We start from the raw sequence: 27,324 nt of genomic DNA, 5'->3' as shown, positions 1-27,324 counted from the left end.
CTGATCTGAGGAACTGCACTAGTAACTCCCTCCAGCCTGACAACTCACCGTTCAATATGACCCCCTTGTAGACTCCCCTTTAACCAATTCTTTTTTGACCTTTCGGTTCTCATATTAATCCCCATCGTCTCCAATTTAACGAATAGTTTCCCATGTGGAACTGTATCAAAAACCTTACTGACGTCCAGATCAGGTTTCTCTGCACAATCTACCTTTTGTAACACCATGCTTTATTTATTTGTAGCGCTGAAGGCTGGGAGGAAGTGTTAGCAGTAGGCTGAGAATGGCCATGTGGAGGTGGGGGAGGGGATGGCATACAGTGGGGAGGGAATGCGGCATTGGAGGTGTATGTGGGATTGTGTTTTGTAGGAGTCCATGTCTCTGCTCCCTGTGGCCATGGTGCTTTCTGTACCAAAGCAGCATGTCAGCAGAGCAGACGCACACACCGTAGCTCTGCCTGGAACACGCAGCGTTCACTGCCAGACAGGCTGGGCGATTTTTCAGGGACCCAGCTTGATATGCCTGGCTGGGGTGGGTTCAGCTGGACGGGGGTCTGGGGCTCTGATAGTTTGCGATGTTCCTTTTTCCATAGTCAGGTCTTTCCATTTATTGTTTTACCCTCACCTATGCCAGGTGCCGCTCTCTTCTTAACTTGCTTCAGTTATTTCACTTCCAGTTTTTAAATGGGATCTAAGAATTGCAAAGCGGAATGAAAGATAAACAAACAGAACGATTTGAATGTTGGCCCAGAGCTGGTAGAACGATACCTAGTGCGGTCGGCTGTAATGACCGGGTTCCCTTTAGCTTTTTTTGGTGGGGCGGATAAAGCAACGTCAAAGAGCCAAATGCGTGTTTGAGGGCAAAAGGGCTCGTCAGGTGTTTGCTCTCTAAGGAACATGTCACCAGCCAGGGCCTGCAGTTTGTGAGGAGAGGTGCACTGGGGGGTATTTAGGAATCTGAAAATAAAAGGTGAAGACGGCTGGGTCACAATATCCAATGAAATCTTGCAAACAATTATACAAATGGACCCTACTGCTGTTAAAACAACATGGTATTAATACTGATTCAAAACTGACATTAAAATTAGGAGAGGAATGCATGAGAAATGAACTGACACCTACTTACCATTTCTTACTGCCTAAAATGTTGACACTCCTTCACAGCATCTTTTTTTCAAAGCGATGCACAGCACACAGTCAAGTTAATGAATGAAAGCTCACCCATTATTGACTGCTTTGTGCTACATGAGCATCTGATTAAGCACCTAATTACAACTGTACCACTGTAAGTGGAAATGCATCAACCCAGCTTAGCTCCAAGGTGTTTAGATGGGAATGAAAAGTTTCTAAATTAAATACATACACTGAAGTGCCTCTACTCAGTCCTGTTGACTTCTTCTCCGAAACCCCCCATGAGTTCTGGCCTCTTGGTCAACTCAGCTCCCAGACCCCCATCAGCTGTGCCCTCTCCCAACCTTACCCATTTCTACTGTAATTCTTCACCCTCCTCATCCAGGCAGGGGGTTGGTGCTGCAGCCCCTAAGGTACCTGCGTTAATCGCTGTCTCTGATACTAGGGCTATTTAGATTTCAGGGAACGATTTCTCAGAATTACTGACTCTGGGAGGTGGGAGAGAGGAGAGGCTGAGAGAGCGTTTGCTCTTACGGCCACGTTCAACTCTGGTAGCCTCCATGTTACCTCATCCTCCCCCATGTGTCTCTGCTCATGTCAGTGTGTCACCTGATCATAATGCCACTGGCTTCAGCAGAGCTCCTAGACAGGAGGTACATCACGAGGGGGTTACAGTACTGAGAGTGAAATACATCACAAGGAGGCTGTAATTATTCTGAAGTGAAACATTCCAATCTAGGAAGTGAAAGAATTCAAGTACTTCATTACTTAAAATTACGCTTGAAAGGATTGGATTTTTATGAATAAATTGCAGTAAATGTTAATTTCACTGTACACACACACAGATGAAAAAATATTTATATAGGTAATATACAGAAATGCTTCTGGAGAAAGTGGAGTTTGATTTAAGGATATTTACACTGTATATTTTGGGTGTGACATTGAGAATTTCTCTTTGAACAGTTATATGATTTGGCTTTTGGACTCTCAACAGTTACTGTTATTAAATAATTGTTGTCTGACGACCCCCGTAACTTCCCACAGCTCTGAACGTTGAAATTGTAAACACTGAAAAAAGGGCTTAAAAATAAATATCGTTATCTATTGAAATTAAAAGAAAGAAATAGACACAATGAATTTTGTCAAACCCACTTCCTTAGGGCTAACCCAGGCTAATCAACTGGGGATCTCTTGCTTATGCCTAGAAACTTTGCCCCCCAGAGTCCAAGCAGCATACAGATAATTAGTTCTTTCTGTATGGGGCTTTATCCCCTTCCTGCCATATGCTCTGAGCTGCAAAGTCAGCTACTGGGAAGTCAAGAGCACAACAACAGTCTTTTGTCGTCTTTCACATCGCATAATAGTCTGTCTGGTGTTGATGAACCTTTCCTGCCAGGCAGGGTGAAATGCATTCGGTTGCCAATCAGCATGTCATCTAGGTAAAGTCTCTCTCCTGTGTGGTGATTTACAGAGCCACAGAGGCTCACAATGCAACTAGTCAGATATTAACCCAGGCAGCAACTCACAAGCATTCAATAAAGTGTAAGCGCATTCTTATAATCCTAATACCTAATACTAACACAGGTGAGTCAGACTGATTCCAGCGATGCGTTTGTCCCTGTTCAATGAAGACATGGGGGCTTGTGCAAGAGCTAACACCTCATCTGCCAGTGTCACAGGCAGGGTGGGCAGGGATGGTGTCTCTAGCCTCTGTTTGTCAGAAGCTGGGAATGGGTGACAGGGGATGGATCACTTGATGGTTACCTGTTCTGGTCATTCCCTCTGAAGCACCTGGCATTGGCCACTGAGCTAGACGGATCATTGGTCTGATGCAGTGGGCAGCTCTTATGTTCACAGTCTGTATGAGGAGTATCTACTCATTGGGACTCACTGGGGAGCCACAGAAAGGAACGAGATGTGCTGAGGCAAGAAGGCCCAGTCTCAGCGCCCCCGGGGTCACGCTTCCCAAGGGCTAAAACTAGGCCCAGCCCACGAAGGGGGCACTGCCAGGAGAGACTGTATAAAGGCTAAAGCATCAAACAGCTTTGTAAACCTGAGAGAGCTGCCTTGGGGACAGTGACAGGGAGAATCCCCAGAGTGACTCCTTTGATTCTGCTCTTCTCTGACTTTTGGTTCAGAGAATTATAGAACTGGAAGGGACCTCGAGAGGTCATCTAGGCCAGTCCCCTGCACTCAAGGCAGGACTCAGTATTATCTAGACAGTCCCTGACAGGTGTTTGTCCAACCTGCTCTTAAATATCCCCAGTGATGGGGATTCCATAATTTCCCTTGGGAATTTATTCCAGTGCTTAACCACTCTGACAGTTAGGAAGTTTTTTTCCTAATCTCCTTCCTAAACTGCCCTTGCTGTAAGTTAAGTCCATTGCTTCTTGTCCTATCCTCAGAGGTTAAGAAGAACAATTTTTTTCTGGCATCTTTGTAACAACCTTTTATGTACTTGAAAACTGTGATTGTGTCCCCTCTGAGTCTTCTCCAGACTAAACAAACCCAGGTTTTTCAATCTTCCCTCACAGGCCATGTTTTCTAGACCTTTAATCATTTTTGTTGCTCTTCTCTGGACTTTCTCCAATTTGTCCACATCTTTCCTGAAATGTGGCCCCCAGAACTGGATACACTACTCCAGTTGAGACCTAATCAGTGCGGAGTAGAGCGGAAGAATTACTTCTCGTGTCTTGTTTACAATACTCCTGCTAATACATCCCAGAATGATACTTACTGTTGCAAAAAAAGCGTAACTCTGTTGACTCATATTCTGACCCCCAGATCCCTTTCCACAGCACTCCTTCCTAGGCAGTTATTTCCCATTTTGTATGTGTGCAACTGATTGATCCTTCCTAAGCGGTGTACTATGTATTTGTCCTTTTTGAATTCCACCCTGTTTTCTTCAGACCATTTCTCCAGTTTGTCCAGATGATTTTGAATTTCAGTTCTATCCTCCAAAGTCCTTGCAACCCCTCCCAGCTTGGTATCGCCCGCAAACTTGATAAGTGTAACAGACTCTGCTGCTGGGAGGGTTTCACCATGTGTCAGAGGGCTACACCCTGGTGGGAGGGGGCTAGGCCTGTACTGGGATAAGGTCACTCTGTGCTTCACAGTGTGGCAGAACCTAGAATGTCCATTAGCAGGGAACAATGCTGGGGGGAATCGACATGTGGAAAGGACAGAAACCCTGTCTGCATTCTCTCACATTGCCCTTCTCGCCCTGGCAGGCTACAAATTAAGGTCTACGTTTTGCTCCAGATCATCCCCTCTCCCAGGGGGAAGGAAATGGCTTCAATGGAGCTGGCTCAGGTAAGGGATTCTCAGGTTGCTGGTGGTGGGTTCTGCTTGGAGGGAGAGAAGCAGTAAATGTATAGGAGGGTGGGAGCCAGTGATGACCTGCCAAAATAGTAACAACAGGTTCCTTCCTCCTCACCTCACGAGGGTTGTGCCCGTCGAACCCCCCCTGCTCCTTGACACCCCCCCGGGGACCCCTGACCCATCCCCTTCCCTGTCCCGTGACTGTCCCCCACCACCTCATCCACTGCTCCTTCCTGACTGCCCCCTGGGACCCTTGCCCCCATTCAGTTCCCTTGTTCCATGCCCTCTGACTGCCCCGACCCCTATCCACCCCCCACAATTCACCGAACACCTCCTCCCTGCCCCCTTATCACACTGCCTGGGGCCAGGACTGGTTGATTTGTGGGAAGCAGGGGATGGGGAGGAGAAGGAGGGCAGAACATTCGGAGGAGAGGGGAGGTGAGCTGGGGCCGGGGACAGCTGCCCGAGCCTTTGTTAAATTTAAAAGCTTTTTTAGAACCGATTGTCCCTTCCATAAACTTATCAAGCTTAGTCTTAAAGCCAGATATGTCTTTTGCCCCCACTACTCCCTTGGAAGGCTGTTCCAGAACTTCACTCCTCTAATGGTTAGAAACCTTCGTCTGATTTCAAGTCTAAACTTCCTAGTGTCCAGTTTATACCCATTTGTTCTTGTGTCCACATTCGTACTAAGCTTAAACAATTCCTCTCCCTACCTAATATTAATCCCTCTGATATATTTATAAAGAGCAATCATATCCCCTCTCAACCTTCTTTTGGTTAGGCTAAACAAGCCAAGCTCTTTGAGTCTCCTTTCATAAGACAGGTTTTCCTTTCCTCGGATCATCCTAGTACCCTGTCTCTGAACCAGTTCCAGTTTGAATTCGTCCTTCTTAAACATGGGAGACCAGAACTGCACACAGTATTCCAGATGAGGTCTCACCAGTGCCTTATATAACGGTACTAACACCTCCTTTGCTGGAAATACCTCGCCTGATGCATCCTAAAACTGCATTAGCTTTTTTAATGGCCATATCACATTGGCGGCTCATAGTCATCCTGTGATCAACCAATACTCCTTGGTCCTTCTCCTCCTCCGTTACTTCCAACTGATGTGTCCCCAATTTATAACTAAAATTCTTATTATTAATCCCTAAATGCATGACCTTGCACTTTTCACTATTACATTTCATCCTATTACTATTACTCCAGTTTACAAGGTCATCTAGATCTTCCTGTATGATATCCCGGTCCTTCTCTGTGTTAGCAATACCACCCAGCTTTGTGTCATCCGCAAACTTTATTAGCACATTCCCGCTTTTTGTGCCAAGGTCAGTAATAAAAAGGTTAAATAAGATTGGACCCAAAACTGATCCCTGAGGAACTCCACTAGTAAACTCAAACCAAGCCTGACATGCTAGATGGATAGAATGTGAATTAGCAATTTCTCACCCTGACTGATGATACAAGCAGTCCACCAAGTTTCCATACACAACCTAGAAATCCCTTTACCCTGGAACCAGCACTTCCCCCAGTTCAATCTTTGTTCCTCAGGTGCTTCCAGGAGTTCTTTTCTGTGGGGAATGAGGCCGAGAGATGATGTCACACCCCACCTTATGTACCTTTTCCATATGGCAGGAACCCTTTGTTCTAAACTCAGTTCCCAGTCCAGTTTGTGGAAAAATACAGGTACCAAAATGAAGTTCATTGTCATGTGGTCTGGTCACATGTCCTAGAGTGCCCTGCTGAGTGATAGTAGCCATGACTCATAGGCTGGCTAAAACGTTCACAGGAGGGCTAAGCTCTTCCACAATCCATTGTCTGTGTTGGTGATCCATGAACACTGTCTGGCTTCTTCATTGTTGTACCTGAAAGGCTAGTTGTGGCTGTTACCCAGAGTAAGCACATTTGAAAGACAGATACAGAGTCAATATCCATAACTTCAGGTACAAACATGATCCGTGCATACAGGTAGGATAATCATATTCAGCAAATCATAACTTTTCCAGTGACACCACACGACTCATTTTGTACAAAATGCCTCATGTCCTAATCATATTATAATCCTGCCACTATGCTGAATATGGGCTGTAGTGTCAGATAGGTCCTAATTTCAAGGCACAGGTGTTGGGAATGAAACTTCCTGTCTTTGTGGAACAGGAAATATCCCTCCAGCCAGGGCTGGGACAACTTCCCAGACTCCCAGTGCTGAAACCTGAACCTACTGACACTTCATTAGTTCCCCCACCCCCAGTCTTTGTGACAACTACAAACTTTATTGGTGATGATTTTATATTCTCTTCCACGTCATTGATAAGAATGTTAAATAGCACAGGGCCAAGATCCAATCCTTTTGGGAACCCGCTAGAAAGAAATCCACTCGACCATGGTTCCCTATTTAAAATCCCAGTTTTTAATCTATTTAATGTATGCCGTGTGTATTTTGTATCTTTCTAGTCAAAATATTGTGCTGAAGCTACGTATATTACATCAGTACTATTAGCTGCAACCAAACTTTTGATCTCATCCAGTAAGGATATCCAGTTAGTTTGATAGGATCTATTGTGCCTACACCTTTTTAATGGGTACTAATTAAATTACCCTCCTTTCTTTATTAATGAAATCCAGTATCGGCTGCTCCATTCTCTTGCCCAGTATCGATTTCAGACTGACACACTTGTCATTAGCTGCGTCATCTCTTTTATAGTTTTTAAATATTGGCACCGCATTAGCTTTATTCCAGTCTTCTGGAATTTCCCAAGTGTTCCAAGTCCTAATTAAAATCAACATTAACAGTCCACCACGCTCCTCCAGCAGGTCTTTCAAAACTCTAGTTATCTGGACCCACTGATCTAAACACATCTAACTTTAATAGCTGCTGTTTAACGTCCTCGTGAGCTATTGTTGACGCTGACAGTCTTTCCATCCCAACATCTTATGATATGAGTTACATCATCTGTTTTTCTCCAAATCCAGGAGAGAAATATTTATTGAACACTTTTACCTCTTCTCCATGATTGTTGATAATTCTGCCATTTCCATCTAGTTAATGTAGCACTACCATTGTTAGGATTAATTTTGTACTTTTAAAAACTTCCTTCTTATTTTCATTGGTTGATCATTGATTTCTGTTAGCTTCCCTTGCCAGCTTTCTACAATTCTGACCTTCTAACTTAGATTCTTTACTATTGACTTCCCCTTTCTTCCATATATTTTATTTGGAGAGTGTTGGGATTCCTACCAGTGAGCCACCAGCAGGGTCCAGAGACAGCCCCATATCAAGTCCTGGCTAGTAGCTATGTGATAAATGTGATGACCCTGCCTCCGTCTGTCAGCTGGGAGACACAAAGGTTCTCTCTTTCTACCCTCTGATGCCTCCTGGCTGCTCTAAGCAAGGTGAGGTGGGACTCTGTTAACATGGGCCTCCCGGAGCTTCCATTTACCTGGTGCTGCTGTTCTGTGAGTAGTGGGGCTGTGAGTGAGGCAGCAGATACTGAGTGTTGGACTCTTGCTCTTTCAGGGCCCGGTGACCTTCGAGGAGGTGGCTGTGTATTTCACCAGGGAGGAATGGGCTCTGCTGGACTCCACTCAGAGAGCCCTCTACAGGGATGTCATGCGGGAGAACTATGAGACAGTGACCTCGCTGGGTAAGGAGTCCTGTCCCCTGGGTTATTAGAAGCTATGGGGTCTTTAAAGAACCTGAGCAGTAATAACTTTATACCTTTATTCATCACCCAAGTTTTGACAAGTTTCTTTGTCCCCCCTTTCTTTCCTTATCTCCCATAGACTAGCAGGCAGCAGGGAGGGAGGAGGTAATGAGAGACGAGGAGGGAACACAAGAAGCTCCCAAGGCGCTGGGAGGTGATGCCAGCTGCCAGTAATGGGAAGAAGGGGAGGGGAGTGTGGGGGAAGGGCACCCAGGAAGTGGGCTGGGTGGGTCAGTGGGAGGGAGGAGAGGTTTGGGGATCTAGAGCTGTGAGGGATCCCAGACCTTTAACCCTGAATCCCGACCCAAACCTCAGGTAAATCCCAAACTTCAGCATAACCACTCTCACAAAGCCTCAACTTAATATAAGGCCCTGAACTGTAGCAAGCTTAGGCCACGTTTACTAAATCGTATCACTAAATCGACCACAGCTAGATCGATCTCAGAGCGTCGATCCCGGCTGTAGTGTCGACCTGCCCTGAATAACCCATTTATCTATGTTCACCTCCTTGCCCCTCCACGCATGGTCCAAGCTAATAAGCAATTCTCTGATCATGACATGTTACCTCTAGCGAGTATGAAATTGCCCACAAGACGTGAGACTGGGTCATAGATCGTAAAATCAGGTCGGGGTCAAGAAGTGTGAGAGTTTGGAGAGAGTCTTGTCCCCCCTCTCCCCATCTGCAGCAGCCACAAGCTGTCTTCCCTCCAGGCTCCTTGGATCTCTGAGCCTGTCCCTCCTGAGGCTGCGTGGCCCAGTTCTTGTTTCTGACCTTCTCCTTTTCCGGAAGAATTGGAGGCTGTTGCTCCTGAATGTTAGTGTGTAGTTCCCCAGCCTTTTCCTCCCACTGGGGGAGTTTAATTCTCCCTCCCGTTACACCTGAGTCACTAGATTTCCTAATTCCCCAAAATGTGCTTTTGCAGTGTCACTGTTCTGGGGTAGTGAAGCCTTTGACCTGCCTCCATGGTCTGCTCACGGAATGGCCCCTCAGGTATCAGGCCTGTAGCCAGCCCCTCTCTGTGGGCAGGGACCCACCTGCCTCTCCTTTTTGACCAGAGTGTGAGGATTGCAACTTGTCCTCCACTGTGTTTGCTGGACTAACGCCCAGTTCCTGTGCTTTGCTTTCTCTCCAGGGGCTGTGAGCAGTGTGTGTGTGTGATAGAGGTGAGACTTTTGGTGATACTTGTATGATGCCAATACACACCTCAGTTTCCTGCTGTGATTGGTATTGCTATGATTGTAAAGAGCAGGAGACGTGAGGTGTTTTCTCATGTAGCTGTCATGGGGTGATATGAATGGGTCATTAAGGACTGGCGGGGAGTAACCTACATCAATGGAATACCCGACAGAGACAAGGGAGTGATTGTCACCCAGGGCCGCCCAGAGGATTCAGGGGGCCTGGGGTCTTCAGCGGCGTGTCCCCCTTATCCGCTCTGACACCGCAGAGCATTTTCCCTGTGTCCTCCTGTCACGGAGTGTGGGGGAGTCTGGCCCTGCACCCCTCTTCCTGGGACTCACAGTGACTCTCAGCCGGCCAGTAAAATGGAAGGTTTATTGGACAACAGAAACACAGGATACAGCAGGGCTCGTGTTCAGAGCCAGGACCCCTCAATCTGGCCCTTCTGGGGGTTCAGGATGTCTGGATTCCAACATAGGATCCCCTGAAGTTCCCCCACCCAGCCACTAGCTGACTGACCCAAGCCTCTCCACTCGTCTCTCTGGCTTTGTCTCGCTTCCCGGGCAAAGGTGTTGACCTCCCTTCCCCCGTGCCTAGCTCATGTTACAGCTGCATACCTGAGTTTCACCTAAAATCCTCCCTGTAACTCTCCCCACCCCCACACAGACAGTCCCTACTGCATCATATCTCTCCTCCCTTCGAGATTGAACTGAGCAGGGTCACTCTGCCCAGTGACCCGGGGAAGTTCAGGGCCCCCTCTCCGGGACAGTGCGTCCGCTATCAGGTTGGCACTTCCCTTCACATGGACCACGTCCATGTCATAGTCCTGCAGGAGCAGGCTCCACCTCAGGAGCTTGGCGTTGGCTCCTTTCATCTGCTGCAGCCAGGTCAGGGGAGAGTGGTCGGTGTACACGGTGAAGTGGCGCCCAAAGAGATAGGGCTCCAGTTTCTTAAGGGCCCACACCATGGCCAGGCATTCCTTCTCGATGGCTGCGTAGTTCTGCTCCCGGGGTAGCAACTTCCTGCTCAGGTACATGATGGGGTGTCTCCCCCTTTTCATCCTCCTGCATCAACACCGCCCCCAGGCCCGTGTCTGAGGCGTCGGTGAACACCATAAAGGGCTTGTCAAAGTCTGGGTTTGCCAGAACTGGGCCACCGAGCAGAGCCTCCTTCAGCGCCCGGAGAGCCTGCTGGCACTGCTCAGTCCAGACTACCTTGTCTGGCTTCCCCTTCTTGCACAGCTCAGTGATGGGGGCGGCTATGGCGCTAAAGTGGGGCATGAATCTTCGATAGTACCCTGCCATCCTGATAAAGGCCTGGACCTGCTTTTTGGTTTGGGGAGCCGGCCAGTCTCTGATCACCTCCACATTGGCTGGTTCCGGCTTTAGGCAGCCGCTCCCCAATGGCCCAGGTAAGCTACTTCAGCCATTCCCACCTTGCACTTCTCAGCCTTTACGATTAGCCCAGCCTCCCGGAGTCGGTCCAGCACTTGTCTAACCTGGGACACGTGGTCCTCCTAGGTCTGGCTGAAGACGCAGATGTCGTCAATATACGCCACGGCAAAACTCTCCATCCCCCTCAGTAGCTGATCCACCAGGCGCTGGAAGGTGGCCAGCGCTCCCTTGAGGCTGAAGGGCAGGGTCAGAAACTCCTAGAGCCCCAGAGGGGAGATGAAGGCCGATTTCAGCCTGGCATTTGCGTCCAGCAGCACTTGCCAGTAGCCCTTTGTAAGATCCATGGTGGTGAGCTACCGAGCGCCTCCTAGCTTGTCCAGAAGCTCGTCAGGCCTGGGCATGGGGTAGGCATCAGCTACGGTGATGGCATTGAGCTTTTGATAGTCCACACAGAACCGGATCGACCCGTCCTTCTTGGGGACCAGCACCACTGGGGAGGCCCAGGGGCTGGCGGATGGCTGGATCACCCCCAAGGCCAACATGTCCCTGACCTCTCTTTCTAGGTCCTGGGCAGTTTTCCCAGTGACTCGAAACGGGGAGCATCTTATAGGAGGGTGTGACCCAGTCTCCACCCGGTGGACAGTCAAATTAATGCGTCCAGGCTGGTTGGAAAACAGCTGTCGGTATAGATGCAGCACCCCTGTGATCTCAGCATGCTGATCCAGGGTCAGCTGATCAGAGAGGGGAATTGCCTCCAGGGGGGAACCAGCTTTTGTCCCTGGAAATAGATCCACTAAAGGGTCATCTCCCGGCTCCTCCCAATGTCCACACACGGCCAACACTATATTCCCCCTGTCATAATACGGCTTCATCATATTCACGTGGTACACCCGGTGGTGGTGCGCCCGGCTCGACAGCTCCACCACATAGTTTACCACATTTAGTTGCTTGACAACCTTGAAGGGCCCTTCCCAGGCAGGCTGGAGTTTGTTTTTCCTCACGGGGACGAGAACCATCACTTGATCCCTGGTGGCGAAGGCGCGGGCCCGCGCCGTACGGTCATACCAGACCTTCTGCTTCCTCTGGGCTCGGGCCAGATTCTCCCTGGCCAGGCCCATGAGCTCGGCAAGTCTTTCCCGGAAGGCCAGGACATACTCCACCACCGACTCTCCATCGGGAGCGGCCTTCCCCTACCATTCGTCTCTCATCAGGTCCAGGGGCCCCCTTACCCGCCTTCCATACAACAGTTCGAAAGGCGAGAACCCAGTTGATTCCTGGGGTACCTCCCTGTATGCAAACAGCAGGTGAGGTAAATACTTGTCCCAGTCCTGTGGGTGCTGGTGCATAAATGTTTTTAGCATCATCTTTAGCGTCCCGTTGAACCTCTCCACCAGCCCGTTGGTCTGGGGGTGATACACTGAGGCCCAGCTGGGTCGGACCCCACATTTCTCCCACAGGGACTGGAGCAGGTTCGACATGAAGTTGGAACCCTGGTCCATTAAGACTTCCTTGGGGAACCCCACCCGGCTGAAAATGGTCAGCAGCGCATCCGCCACGGTGTCTGCTTCGGTAGAGGACAAGGCCACCGCCTCGGGGTAGCGAGTGGCGAAATCTACCACCACCAGGATGTGTTTCTTCCCTGACCGGGTCGCCTTGCTGAGAGGTCCCACCATGTCTATGGCCACCTTCTGGAAAGGTTCTTCTATGATGGGCAAAGGCCTCAGAGCTGCTTTCCTTTTGTCCCGGGCCTTCCCCACCCGCTGGCAGGGGTCACAGCATCGGCAGTACTGTCGGACATGGGTAAAGACCCCAGGCCAGTAAAAGTTCTGTAGCAGCCTCTGCCTGGTGCGCCGGATTCCCTGGTGCCCTGCGAGGGGGATGTCATGGACCAGGTACAGGAGCCTGTGGCGAAACTTCTGGGGAAGCACCAGCTGCCTCCTGATCCCCCATGACTCCACTTCCCCGGCGGGGGCCCATTCTCGGTACAGGAACCCCTCCTCCCACAGGAAACTCTCCTTGCAACCTCTCCTCATGTTCTGTACCGCATTGAGGTCAGCCCGGTCCCTGGGCTTCTGCAAAGAGGGATCTTTCTGCACCTCGGCCTGGAACTCAGCAGCTGGGACCGGGATGGGGACCTGCTCTCTCTCCGGCTGGGTCTGCGGCTGCAGCCTCTCTGAGCCGTGTCCCTGGTCGGTCCCTCCCCACCAGGTCAGGGTCATCCTGCGCCTCGGGCAGAGTACCTTCCCCGTTGTCAGGGCGCAGTGCCCTGCGCCGACTGACTACAGATCACGACCAGGGCACCCCGGGCGTTGCTTGGCCAGTCCTCGAGGTCCCCCCCCCCATTAGCACCTCTGTGGGCAAATGGAGGTGTACCCCCACGTCCTTGGGGCCCTCCTTGGCCCCCCACTTCAGGTGTACCCTTGCCACGGGCACCTTGAATGGAGTCCCGCTCACACCCCTCAGGGTCAGGAAGGTGTTGGGCACCATCCGATCTGGGGCCACCACCCCGGGCCGGGCCAGTGTCACCTCTGCGCCCCTGTCCCAGTACCCAGTGACCTCCCTCCCGTCTACTTCCAGGGAAACAAGGCACTCTTTCCGGAGGGGTAGCCCCGTGCCCACCCTGTAAACCAAAAACTCAGGGCCGGGAGCATCCAGCCCCTCGGAGGAGCCGACCTGGGGCCCCCCACCCTCCTTTGCAGGTGGTACGCGGCCAGCCCCCCTTTCCTGCGAACGGTGCCCCTCATCCGGCTGGGTCTCTACCAAGTTGACCCGGTGTGGGGTTGGTCTGCTCAGTTTGTCCTTGAGCCTGGGACACTGGGACCGTATGTGGCCCCTCTGGCCACAGTGATAGCAGCTTATGTCCCGTTGGTCCCCTCGAGTCGGGCGGTTGTCCCTGGCGCTGGCCGTTCCCCTTGGGAGGGGGTTCTCCCTATTCCCCCTTTGGGGGGTCCCAGGATGACTCTCTCTCTGCATCGCGACGGGCCTGTTCCTTTGGGGCTCCTCCCTGCCACCCCTCGACCGGCTCTTCACAAAGTCATCGGCCAGCCGCCCTGCATGTCGCGGGTTCTCTGGCTTTTGCTCCCTTAACCACAGCCTCAGGTCGGATGGGCACCACTCATACAGCTGCTCCAGCACCAGCAGTTTAATCACGTCCCCCGGCATCTGGGTCCCATCTGCCCACTTGCTGGCGTATCCCTCCATGCGGACGGCTAGTTGCAGATAGGAGACCTCAGGGGTTTTATACTGACTCCGGAACCTCTCCCGGTACATCTCAGGAGTCAGCCCAAACTCGCACAGCAGGGCCTGCTTGAATAGTTTGTAGTCCCCTTTCTCCTCCTCTCCCAGCTGGCCGTACAGTGCCACAGCCTTGGGGTCCAGTAAGGGGGTGAGAACCCGGAGCCTGTCCACAGGATCTACCTGGTGCAGCTCGCAGGCCGTCTCAAAGGCACCCAGGAAGTCATCCATGTCCTCCCCCTCCTTACGCGGGGCCAGGATGGACTTATCAAAGCTCCGCGCCATCCTGGGCCCCCCCTCACTCACCACAGCCCAGGGCCTGCTGCCCCCCAGCCTCGGCAGGGCCAGCTCATGTTGACGCTGTCGCTCGTTCTCCTTCCGGTCATGTTCCCTCTGTCTCTCCTTCTCCTTCCGGTCATGTTCTCTCTGTTCCTCACGATCCTTCAGCTCTCTCAGTTTTAGCTCCTTCTCCCATTCCAGCCGCATGCGCTCCACAGATGAGCGTCGCCGGGACGATCCCCTGCTGGGGAGTGAGCTTCGCCGGGATGACCCCCTGCTGGCCGGGGGGGGTCACGGTACCCTCGGCAGTCGCTGGGCTCCTCCTCCCCCTCCCCCTAGGAGGGAGGGGTCTCGGGAAGCCCTCAGCAGCCGGCTGACCACTCCCAGCTGGAACAGACACTGGTGCCTGTACTGCATCTGCCAGGCTGCTTCCCGCAGAGACAGGGATCAGTTCATTCACGTGATCTCTGTCCTCCAGCTGGGCAATCAGCTGGTCCTTGGTGAGCTTCCCTCTGCGCAGCCCCCTCTCCTTGCACAGCTCCACCAGGTCGCACTTGCGCTGCTTGACATACATCTTCCTGCTGGCCGCTCGCAGGCCGGGGTGTTCGCCGCTCCCCATGGGTTCCAGGGGGACCCCTAGTGTGCCAGTCCTTGAGGTCACCACCTCTGCCAGGGTCGAGCTGCAGACTCCTCCGCCCCTGGGACTGCTTGCTGCAATCCCCTGGGGACCCTGTTACTGCAAAGTCCTTCTCTCTGGTCACACTCTCCCAGGGGTTAATCACCCCGGCAATCGCCCCTTCGTTTTACTGCTCCCCAGTCACTTACTGCAGGAAGCGCCGTCCACGGGGTGCAGTATATCCCACCGCTAACACCAGTTGTCACAGAGTGTGGGGGAGTCTGGCCCTGCACCCCTCTTCCTGGGACTCACAGTGATTCTCAGCCAGACAGTAAAATGGAAGGTTTATTGGACAACAGGAACACAGGATACAGCAGGGCTCGTGTTCAGAGCCAGGACCCCTGAATCTGGCCTTCTGGGGGTTCAGGGTGTCTGGATTCCAACATAGGATCCCCTGAAGTTCCCCTACCCAGCCACTAGCTGACTGACCCAAGCCTCTCCACTCGTCTCTCTGCCTTTGTCTCGCTTCCTGGGCAAAGGTGTTGACCTCCCCTCCCCCGTGCCTAGCTCATGTTACAGCTGCATACCTGAGTTTCACCTAAAATCCTCCCTGTAACTCTCCCCACCCCCACACAGACAGTCCCTACTGCATCACACCTCCTTACCAGCTCTGATGCCGCAGAGCATTTACCCTCTGTCCCCTTTCCCTGTTCCTGTTCCCCCTCCAGTTTGACTAAGTTTATGTAGTAATATTGTCAGCTATACCTTTGCTTAACCAATCATTGTACTGAAATTTAATTAACCAATCCTAACACATTGAAACATAATTCTCTAACCAATTCTATCCCACTACCCTCATTAACTTACACCTAGCAAAATTAATTATACAGCAGACAAAACCAGTTAGACAACCAGACTGATTAACAAGGTAAAAGTGGTGGCCATAAAGATAAAACAATACAGAAATGAGCGTTTCACAACCACAACCATTGAGAAGTGATTTCTTGCCAGACAGGCTGCTGTCAAACTAAGTTTTCATTAACCATTTTAAGATCTGTTTCTTTATCTGGTGGTGATGGGCACTATCAGGACAGGATCATCTTCCTAACAGCCCAATAGCACCTTATTTCAGTGTGACTGATTTGGGATGTGAGGATGTGACCCTTCGCTTCCCAGCTTATGGCTGCCCCTGCTGCTTAGCCAAAGGCTTTAGCCTAAGAACAAGGCCTCAGACGGTCACAGTAAGAGAAGGCCCTTACAAATACAGACAGTGATTTTGATTGTTTGTTTTCATAGTCCTGTAAGCAGCTAAGTGATAAAAATACCCCTAAGTTCTTAAAGTCTAGGCTTTACAGGCAGGCCTGAATATCTCTATTCTAACAGTGGGTTCTGTCCCTTCCCCCATTCTGTGTCTGTCTTGTGTATTTAGATTGTAAATTCTTCAGGGCATGGGCCATCTACTGTTCTCTGTTTGTACTTGACCTAGCACAATGGGGACCCACTGTTAGTTGCTCCTTAGGCACTAAGGTAATTCATATGATTTATAATCATAATAACTCTGCTGCCACTTTGAGCCAAGGAAGCTGGCCTTGGGATGTTACTGCTTAAAAATGAGCTGGGGGTTAAAACCATGGACTATTCTTTGTGCCAAGTATCCCACAAATTTCACTGACCTCCTGGTTTTCTTTGCCTGCAGTAGGGTTTCCACTTTCCAAACCTGATGTGATCTCGCAGCTGGAGCGAGGGGAAGAGCCGTGGGTCCCAGACCTCCAGGGCTCTGAGAAAGAAGTGCTTCCAAGAGCTGCCTGCACAGGTGAGGACTTGGTTAAACCAACTCAACAAGTGTGTGGGAATGCAGGAAACATTCGGGATGCCCTACAAAGACCCTGTGAGCTCTCCAGGTTCAGGATTGTCCCCTGCAGATGTGGAATCATTATGGCAGATGTCACTCATGGCTTCCCTGCTATTCTGACTGACAACTGGCAGCAGATCCCTCCCTGATCTCGCTTTCCCCTGAGTGTTCTCATGAGATGCAGACCAAAACTGATCCCTTCCTCTCTCCTCTGTGGAAGGTTTTGGGGAAAATCAGCACCTGATAGGTTTGATCTCTCCCACACATATTTTGGATTGTTCATTCCTTTTTCCATTCCTCTCTCTGAGATTTTCTTTCTTTCCGGTGCAGGTAGTGATCTATGCCTGGATTCTCTCTGTCTCCCATCAGGTGATGGGATGGTGAGTAAGAATGAGGAGGAGAAACCCCAGCAGGAAGATGCTGATCAAGGAGAACCACATGGAACTTTATCAGGAAGATCCAAAGGGAATGTTTCCGGGAGTTATGCGCTCCCAGAAAAAACAAAAGCCTGTGAGACTCAGGGGAGGCCAGAGGAAAACTTTAGTATCCTCTCAGACCTTATAACAAGCGACAGAATCAACTTGGAAGAGACACGCTACACATGCCATGAGTGTGGGAAAAGCTTCAATCGGAGTTCTGCCCTTATCAGACATCAGACAATCCACACAGGTGAGAAACCTTATGAATGCGCTGAGTGTGGGAAATGCTTCATCGATAGTTCAGCCCTCATCTCACATCAGCGAATCCATACAGGAGAAGCACCCCACAGATGCTCAGAGTGCGGGAAAATCTTTAGTCAGAGCTCTACCCTGAACACACATCGTAGAATCCACACAGAAGAAAGGCCGTACACATGCTCTGAGTGCGGGAAAAGCTTCAAGCACCGCTCTGCCCTTATCACACATCGAATAATCCACACGGGAGAAAGACCCTACACATGCTCTGAGTGTGGGAAAAGCTTCAAGCACCGCTCTGCCCTTATCACACATCGAATAATCCACACGGGAGAAAGACCCTACACATGCTCTGAGTGTGGGAAAAGCTTCAAGCACCGCTCTGCCCTTATCAAACATCGAAGAATTCACACAGGAGAAAGGCCGTACACATGCTCTGAGTGTGGGAAAAGCTTCAGTCGGCGCTCAAACCTTATCATACATCAGAGAATCCACACAGGGGAGACGCCCTACATGTGCTCTGAGTGTGGGAAAAGCTTCAATCACTGCTCTGCCCTTATCAAACATCGAAGAATCCACACAGGAGAAAGGCCGTACACATGCTCTGAGTGTGGGAAAAGCTTTAGTCAGCGCCCACACCCTTTCAAACAACCTAGAACCCCCTCACGAGACAGTCCCTACACATGCTCTGAGTGTGGGAAAAGCTTCAGTCGGCGCTCAAACCTTATCATACATCAGAGAATCTACACAGGGGAGACGCCCTACATGTGCTCTGAGTGTGGGAAAAGCTTCAATCACTGCTCTGCCCTTATCAAACATCGAAGAATCCACACAGGAGAAAGGCCGTACACATGCTCTGAGTGTGGGAAAAGCTTTAGTCAGTGCTCAAACCTTATCAAACATAGGAAAATCCACATGGGTGAGAAATCTTATGGATGCTCTGAGTGTGGGAAATGTTTCTTTCATCATTCAGACCTCATCTTACATCAGAGAATCCACACAGGGGAGAAGCCCTACACATGCTCTGAGTGTGGGAAAAGCTTTAGTCAGAGCTCTGTCCTTATCAGACATTGTAGAATCCACACAGGAGAGAAGCCCTACATGTGCACTGAGTGTGGGAAAAGCTTCAATCGGCGCTCAAACCTTATCAGACATAGGAAAATCCACCTTGGAGAGAAGCCCTAGACATGCTCTGAGTGCAGGAAAAGCTTCAAAAAGCACTCAAGCCTCATTAGACATCAGAAAAGCCACATGAGAGAGAACTGTAATAAATCCCTTGACTAGGGTTGGCCAAAAAAATTTTTAAAAAAAAATCACATTTGCTAATTCCCACATAGTGATTTTTGTACCATCTTCACCGTGGTCTCTCAGCTCCCCCAGATCAGTTGCCTGCTTCTGCCTTTTGCAGCTCATCCTTCTTTGGGGTCAGTCCTGTGATCTTTTCTATCAACTCCTTTCCTTTAGAGTCACAGGAGTGTGTGTCCCTCCTGCCAGGAATGTTCATCCCTCCAGGTGGGGGGAGAGAGATTTGATCCCAACAAGCTACACTGAGGCAAAAACTACCCGTGCCTGACATCCACTAGGGCTGTACATGGCGTTGGCTGCTCAAGTTAGTGATCTTAATGTAAAAAATTGTTGTGCAGATGCAGCCCAGGTGCAGTGGTTGGCATTAGCTTTCCCCTTGACCTGACCTAAACTCCATCACTTTCCCTAGTCTAAACAAACCCTGAGCATCACGGTTATACTGTTCCCCCATTTCACAGCAACCGTTAGTCATCAGGTTCCCCCTTGGGGAACAAATTGTTTCATTCCCAGTTGCTCTGATGTTGCTGCAGGTTGTGCTGGGGAGCAGATATTTTTATTATCAATTTCCGCACTTAAACTATATTGAACTATAACAAAGAGCAGGAACAGGGCAGGGATAGGGGAAAATGTCATTTCACCTGTTGCAACCACAGACATAGTTAGGGTAAATCAGAGGGAGTCCCTTATTCCCCATCACCATCCTCCTTCAATCCATGCTAGAACCTAAGAATCCTTTTCCTTTCCCCCGTTGTGGGATGGGAGACTTCCAAAAGTGCTCCCTGTGCTATAGCACATGGCTAAGCTCAGAGAATAAACCCCAAATAGCCCCTGAGCTTTGCTTTTTGAATTCTGTGTTTCCGATTACTTCAAGCCTGGACACTGTGATTATTTACCAGTTTCTTTATCACTGTTTCTACCACTGTTCTGTAACATTTTTTGTTTTTTCTGGGACAGGGTTGTTATTCCTTTGCCTAATCCCAACCTAGAAGGCCAGGGTGTCTGTTTTCTCTGGCCCCTCCCCACAGAGAAATCTGACAGGGTTGAACCTGCCAGGAGCAAACAAAAAGCCCCACTGGTCACACACACAAAGCAGATAGACACACACAGGACACAGAAGAAACTGAATTATTTGAGCTATCAACATTTCCACTTTCCCACAGCATGTTAGTTCTGAAGGTTGTTTTAATTTGTTTATTTTCTTGGAACCAGAACTGGGAAAAGAGACACTGGAGTCAGTGTGTCATAAACAGATAGTTAAGGGTTAAGGTCTCTTTTACCTGTAAAGGGTTAACAAGCTCAGTAACCTGATGAACACCTGACCAGAGGACCAATCAAGGGATAAGATAATTTCAAATCTCTGGGGAGGGAAGTCTTTGTTTGTGTTCTTTGTTGGGGTTGCCGTTCTCTTTTTGGATCTAAGAGAGGCCAGACATATCTCCAAGTTCTCCAAGTTTTCCTGAAGTATTAGAAAGGCGGTTTAGTCTTATAATTAATTTCTACATTTGCAATTGTATGTTTGCTGAAGAAATATCTTTATTTCTGTTTGCTGTTACTTTGATTATTCTGAGAAAGAAGGGGAGGGGGAAAGCCTCTCCAGGTTGATAAGCTAGACCCTGTATATTTTTCATCCTGGTGTTACAGAGATAGTGTACTTACTTTCTCTCTTTTAATAAAATCTTTTCTTTTTAGAACTTGATTGATTTTTTCCCTTGCTTGGATTTTCAGGGGAAGAGGAGGGGGAAAAAGTGAATCCCTCTTTCTTTGATTCAATAAGCTTGAATCAAGGTATCTCTCCCAAGGACTAGGGGAGGGGAAGGGAAGGGGGATAGGGAATCCCTCTTTGTGTTAAGATTCAAGGAGTTTGGATCTGTGTTCCCCAGGGAAAGTTTGGGGGAACAGGAAGTGTGCCAGACGCTAAAAACTTGGCTGGTGGCAGCTTTACCAGATCTAAACTAGGATTTTAGTTTAGAGGAGTCCATGCAGGTCCCCATCTTGTGGACGCTAAAGTTCAAAGTGGGGAACAAACCTATGACACAGTGGAATTAGAGCAGGGAGGGATAAGTCTCATGATTCGTCACTAACCAAAGGCTTTGTAGACAGAGCGATAATGTTACTGAATGGTCTGGCTAACCCTGCAGTTAGAAACAATCAACTCTACGGGTGGTAAATTTACAGAGGCTCTGCTGCTGATCATGAAGTAGAAGCACATTACCTTTAAACAGCTGCTATTTCAGTGCCTCTGGAAGTACAGAAAACAATGATCTGTGTTAAAGGAAAGTTGCCATTTCTCAGAGCCCCAATTTCTGTTTTGTGTGTACAGGAGGGTTTGAATGTGTAGCAGGTAGTTTGGTCAAGCTTAGCTATTTTGTGTGTGTAACAGGCTCCTGCCCACCTCCAGCAGAGGTTTCAGTCACATACGATGGCAACTTACCGAATGTCACACAAATTAGTCCATCCCTCCCCATATTCAGTCTCTGACCGGAATGTTAGAATGAGGCAGAGAAATGGGAAAGTATCGCAGTAGGAATATATTAAAAAGTGGGATTAATCAGAGCTGGGCTGCAGACAGAGCCTGTTCTACAGCTGGTGAAGTGACAGGGACACACTCCCGCTAGTGCCGGCTCTGAAATAACAGCAGAAGCAGATGGAAGAGAATGAGCTCATGGGCAGCTGCCCTGTCAGTGCATCACTCACCTGGCAGGTGTTACACAAAACACAGCATGGTCCATGGTGATTCATAACAGAGCCATTAGGGGAGCAGGAGTCATCCCAATGGAAATCTCTCCACTTCTTTCTCAGTGTTACCTTCTTAGCCCTGGCTTTGGAGATGACCGTAGCCTTATCCTGTCTTGATTTTAGGTAGGATTTTGATCACCTTCTGGGGCTTGGCAACTTAGAACTTTTGAGGGCTTTTCTCTGCCTTTTTGGTCCCTGCTGCAGTCAGTACATTCTAGACATGGGCATGGTGACCTCCCTGGGGATCTTGACAGCTTTAGCCAGCTTCTTGGTGGCTATTTTCCTGCTCACAGCCACTGTCTTCTTCTCGTGCCTTGTCCTGGGGGCCCAGCTGCTGGTTGAATGGGAAGGAGCCAAAGTGCTGGTGACTTTAGCCTGCACCAAGTGGCCTTTGCTCATCAGACTCCTGAACCCCAACTGGATGTGGTTCTTGTTCTTCTGCACAGCACAGCCCTGGAGAGGAGGGGTCTGCAAATGTACATTCCTATGATCCCTTTGTTTAATTGAGGAAAACATAAACTAGACACTTAGAGGCTTGGAACTGATTTCAGCTGATGGACAGGTGTGCTAGGTTTTTATGCATTTGGACAGTGAAATGTTGAGTGTTACATTCATTTCAAGCATCCCCATATAGTGGAGCTTCTGAACATAATGGAGAATGGTAATCAAAATATTTTCCCTTTTTTCAAAAAAAAAAAAAAAAAAAAAGAGGCTTATTAGAGGGCACTTGGATTTGAAGCAGGGACCACTTGATCTGCAGTCAAGCACTCTACCACTGAGCTATACCCCCATGAGAGCAGATGCTTTCCCCATTGTAGCTGAAGCACATCAGTGATTCCAATAGCAGGGGCAGGTTCTCTCTGGGGCACAGAGATTTTTCAGGGAGTTGGTGGCTCCTTTCTTTCCTCACCCTGGAGTAAACTCAGCTTTTTATTCCATGATACATGTTTTATGGACTAACAACAGCAGCTTGAAGAAAGAGGAGAGTGAATATCTCACTCTCAGGGCTGAAGATGGCCACGTCCCCTCTCTCTGACCGTTGCCATTGCAGGAGAGAAGTTTCAATGGAATTGAATGCCCTGGCTCAGACTAGAGACACAGAAAGGTTTTGCTGTTCGTTGAACGGCACAGGAAATTGTGTCTGTATGTGAAACTGAGGAGGGACATGAAACGCCCACAGGGTGGCGCAATGCCCTAAGCTAAGGCAGGAGGGGGAAGGAATGGGGCTGAGGAATGACTGAAGTGGACTCACCTGGGATTGAAATGACATTTGTTTGTGTCGGGCAGTGAGAAATGTGACATTAATTCAGATGCAGGGTTGAGGCTTCTTTAGCTGCTTGTAGAACTTGAACTTGATTTCCCAGAAGGGAGAAGGGGAAAGTCTGGGGCGGCCGTTAGTCTCTGGCTGGAGCAGTGTATGACAAAGGCTCCAGAGACGCAGCTGGCAATTACAGGCCACTGAGGCTAACGTCAGTACCAGGCACATTGGGTGGAATTGTAGAGCCCAATGATTAGAAACATCGGTGAACGGAATTTGCTGGGTGTAGCGGGTGGTTACCTGCTCCTGCCCTGCGGGGCTTGAAGCAGCCCAGGAGAGGGCTGGGGCTGGGGCAAGGAGCCTGGGCTGATTGGGGGAAGTAGGCTCAGCTGTGGCCATGCCCCAGTCAGGCCCAGCTAGCCCCTAGAAGAGGCTGTGAGCCAGGAGCCCAGTCAGTCTCCCTCTGCTTGTAGTGAGAGAAGGGCATGGCTGCAGGGACCCAAGCAAGACACCTAGAATGGGAGCAGGGCTGGGGAAGGGCCAGAGGAGCTGGGAGCTCTGGCCTGGAAAGCCCCAGTCTGCAGGCCTGACTATAGGCTGAATAGGTGCAGGGCTGCAATGGGGCAGCCCAGTGGGAAGCAGAGGCGGCAGGTCCAAACCCCTTTGCCTGTGATGAGTGGCTCATACTGCAGTCTGCCCCAGTGAATGGGGGCTGGATGGAGACTGGGCAGTAGCCAAGACTGAGGTGAAGTGGGGATATTGGGTGGGGGTTCCCCTGGGAGGGAGAGACCCAGAACTGAGGGGGTACTGCCAGGGTAAAAGGGGCACTGGGGTCCTCGGAGGGACAGGGGGCCAGCTGAGGTAAGGCAGATCACCGGCTTGCAGAGGGCACTCTGACAGCTGGAGAGCTAATTCCCAAGACAACCAGCAGGAGGCGCCGCCGGGTGAGTCAGCCCCCGCTTACAGTGGGGAAGAATGAACATGGTTTTTGTAAAGGAAAATCATGTCTCACGAATCTACTATAATTCTTTGAGGGAGTCAACAAGCATGTGGATAAAGGTGATCCCGTGGATATAGTATACTTAGATTTTCAGAAAACCTTTGAGAATGTCTCTCCCCGAAGGCTCTGAAGCAAAATGGTATAAGATGGAAGGTCCTCTGTGGGATAGGTAACTGGTTCAAAGGCAAGAAAGGGTCTGATTTTCAGAATGGAGAGAGGTAAATAGTGGTGTCCCCCTGGGGTCTGTACTGGGACCAGCACCGTTCAACATACTCTGAAGTGATCTGGAAAAAGGGGTAAACGGTGAGGTGGCAACATTTGCAGATGATACAAACCAACTCAAGTTAGTTACGTCCAAAAGAGAGTGCAAAGTGTGACAAAGGGATCTCGCCAAACGGGTGAGTGGGCAGTAATAAGGCAGATGAAATTCAATGTGGATAAATGCAAAGTAATGCACATGGGAAAACATGATCCCAATTCTACATTTGAACTGATGGGGTCTAAATTAGCTCTTACAACTTAAGAAAGAGATCTTGGAGTCACTGTGGATAGTTCTCGGAAAACATCTACTCAATGTGCATCGGCAGTCAAAAAAGCCAACAAAATGTTGGGAAGTCATTAGGAAAGGGATGGCTAACAAGACAGAAATATAATATTGCCTCTCTATAAATCTGTGGTATGCCCACATCTTGAATAGTGGAGCTGGCCCTCATCTCAAAAAGATATATCGGAGTTGGGAAAGGTACAGAAAAGGGCAACCAAAATGATTAGGGATCTTGAACAGCTTCCATGTGAGGTGAGATTAATAAGACTGAGGAGTTTTCAGCTTGGAAAAGAGATGACTAAGAACTAGGGGTCACCCGATGAAATGAATAGACAGCAGATTTAAAACAAACCAAAGGAAGTATTTCTTCATCCAACACAGTCAACCTGGGGAAACTTTGCCAGAGGATGTTGTGAGGGCCAAGACTATAACAGGGTCCATCAAAGAACTAGGTAAGTTGATGGAGGACAGGTCCATCATTGGCTATTAGCGAGGATGGGCAGGGATACAAAACCATGCTCTTGTCCCCAGCCTCTGTTTGCCGGAAGCTGGGAATGGGCGACGGGATGGATCGCTTGATGATTCCCTGTTCTGTCTATTCCCTCGCGGGCACCTGGCATTGGCCACTGTGGGAGGACAGGATTCTGGGCTGGCTGGACCATTGATCTGATCCAATATGGCCGTTCTTATGACCAATAGAGGGCAGTCCTCACCAGCAATATTTATATTTGGTGCACTGAAAGGGCTAACTTTCCAAAGCTGACCCAAAGATTTAGTAAAAGTGTTTTGGAGAAAAACTCTAAACAGAACAATGTGAATGAAAATTGGGAGCTATTGTTTGAGGAGCTTGTTAGATGGGCCATAAGCTACATTGCATAATTAGCTGAGCTTGCAATGGCCTTCCACTAAACTCGCTGACATTTCTCCGTCTGCAAATGTGGTACCCATTTTAAAACCTAGATCCAATCAATTACAACATGTCAGGGAAGATTCTAGGCATCAATTATCTGATCATTGGGTTGATGGTGATAAACAAGAGATTCTCATAAGGCTCCCTCCCTCCTCCCAAGAGCCACCCTCATCCTCTCTCCCCTTTCTGCTCCAGCATCCTTTGCAAACTTTCGAAGACAGATGCCTTGTGATGGCCTTCGCTCTTGGGGAAGCTGCCTAGTGGTCAGGGTTTCGGTCCTTCGGGGGAAAAGGGCGTGGCATGTGAGCCCAGGGCCCCCCATCGGCTCTGACCCAGGCCACTCTGAGGGCAACATTTCCTACCACCCCGCTATTGTCCAAAGTTTGCAGTTTGTCACAGGAAGCTCTGAACGGTGTCATCTCACTGCTTGGCACCTCTTTGCGGCCGGGTATGGCAAGGCAGCTCTCTCCTTCTTGGGGTGGCAGCTGTGTCTGTTACACTGACAGATCCGGGTCGGTGACTTGTCGGTGGGTGGGATCAAACTGGGAACTCAGGAGCTTAGTGCGTGGGCCTCCACAGCATGAACTGAAAGCCACCTGGCTGTTAGCTAAGACTGTAGAAAAGACTCATTTTATCTCTCCCTCTAAGTGATCCCGGTGCCACTAGCTGGGACGCCCCACCACACCCTGGAGGTGTGTGGGTTACGTACTTCCCCTAGCTGAGGAAGCGCATCCTGAGCTTCGGAGAGGTTCCAGCTGTAATCCCGGACGACCCCTGTAACAGTGCGACCACTCGCAGGACACTATTGAGAGTATCAATTCAGGACAAATTGCTTCGAGCAGGGCAGTCACAGCCCAAGGCTGGGTGCCCTTTACTATTAAAGCACGTCACAGCAGCCATGCAGAGAGGACTTTGGTTTTACCCCACTGGCTAATCGGACATCATACAAGCAATTCCCTCAGCTATTCCAGTTCCCTTCTATCACCACCAGCTCCGCTCCTTATGGGGATGAATGGTTATGAAATCCGATACCCCAGTAAAAGAAAAAACGTTCTCTCAAAGGACTCCAAAGGACCAAGCCCCAGATGCAGGTGAATAGATGAGTCAGATCTTACCCACAAATCACGCTCTTGCAAATCCTTTAGCATCTAAAATCTAAAGGTTTATTCATAAAACGAAAGAAATATAGATGAGTTAAAATTGTTAAACGAAATCAGTTACATCCAGTAATGTCAAAGTTCTTGGTTCAGGCTTGTAGCAGTGATGGAATAAACTGCAGGTTCAAATCAAGTCTCTGGAGTCCATCCACAGCTGGGATGGGTCATTCAGTCCTTAGTACAGAGCTTCAGTTTGTAGCAAAGTCCCTCCAGAGGTATGAAGCAGGATTGAAGATAAGATGGAGACGAAACATCAGCCTTTATAGTCTCTTGCCATGTGGTCTTTGTGTTCTTTGTCCCAAGGACACTATCCAGTATCAGAGGGGTAGCTGTGTTAGTTTAGATCTGTGGAAGCCAGTAAATAATTAACAAGGTTTTGAAGAGATCTTAATGAATGTTAGTTAGCATGAGTTAGGTTAACTGTGACCCTGGTGACGTGAGGAAGCAAGATAATGTAAGACAGAGTGAATTGTGTGAAAGTTATTACGACCTTGCAATATGCAGTCTTGCAGTCTTGTTTTTCTAGTGAGATAGCAGAAAAGCTTATGTATAAAAAAAATGTATTTGTTGCTTTTACTGTCTGTATTATTGCTAGAAATTGTCTGAAACAACGGTATAAAGGCTTGATGTAATTGTTTACCAGTTGAGAGACCTGTCCAGGACCCTGTGTCCTATGGCACTCTCTCCCTCCATTGTAATTACTGGAGAAATAATAAAGTATTTAATTTTGCTGCACCCAAACAAAAAGCGAGAACAAGTTTTTCTTCGACAATTTGGGGGCTCGTCCAGGATGGCAACGCCCACAGACCCACAGACAACTACTACGGATCATTCCCCTTCGAACCCCATGGCGCCACATGAGAGGTATGAGACCTTTTGAAATCTCTATTGGGGTATCGGAGGAGGACTTTCCGTGAGGACGTCTGTCTCTGTTGGGCTCACGCCATCTGAACTTATTGACTGTGCAGCAGGATCAGATGCAAAGTGGTATTGGGGAGAGGCCCCAATAAGGTTAGTTTATAGCAGTACTGGG

At 49.3% G+C, this 27,324-nt stretch overlaps 1 protein-coding gene across 1 annotated transcript; it reads left to right on the top strand.

Moving 5' to 3' along the window:
* Nucleotides 1-17,330: 17,330 nt before the first annotated feature.
* LOC120381917 (zinc finger protein 271-like) lies at nucleotides 17,331-18,669 on the top strand (the record flags this gene model as incomplete). The annotated part of the gene is made up of 2 exons (XM_039500082.1): nucleotides 17,331-17,971; nucleotides 18,056-18,669. Coding segments are annotated over 2 exons (1,152 nt in total), but the record flags the coding sequence as incomplete, so codon positions are not given.
* Nucleotides 18,670-27,324: the final 8,655 nt, after the last annotated feature.

The sequence above is a fragment of the Mauremys reevesii genome, linkage group 14 (genome assembly GCF_016161935.1).
Source record: "Mauremys reevesii isolate NIE-2019 linkage group 14, ASM1616193v1, whole genome shotgun sequence".
NCBI lineage: Eukaryota > Metazoa > Chordata > Testudines > Geoemydidae > Mauremys > Mauremys reevesii.
Note: the sequence above shows the minus strand (reverse complement) of the source record. Positions and strands in the feature narration are given on the sequence as shown.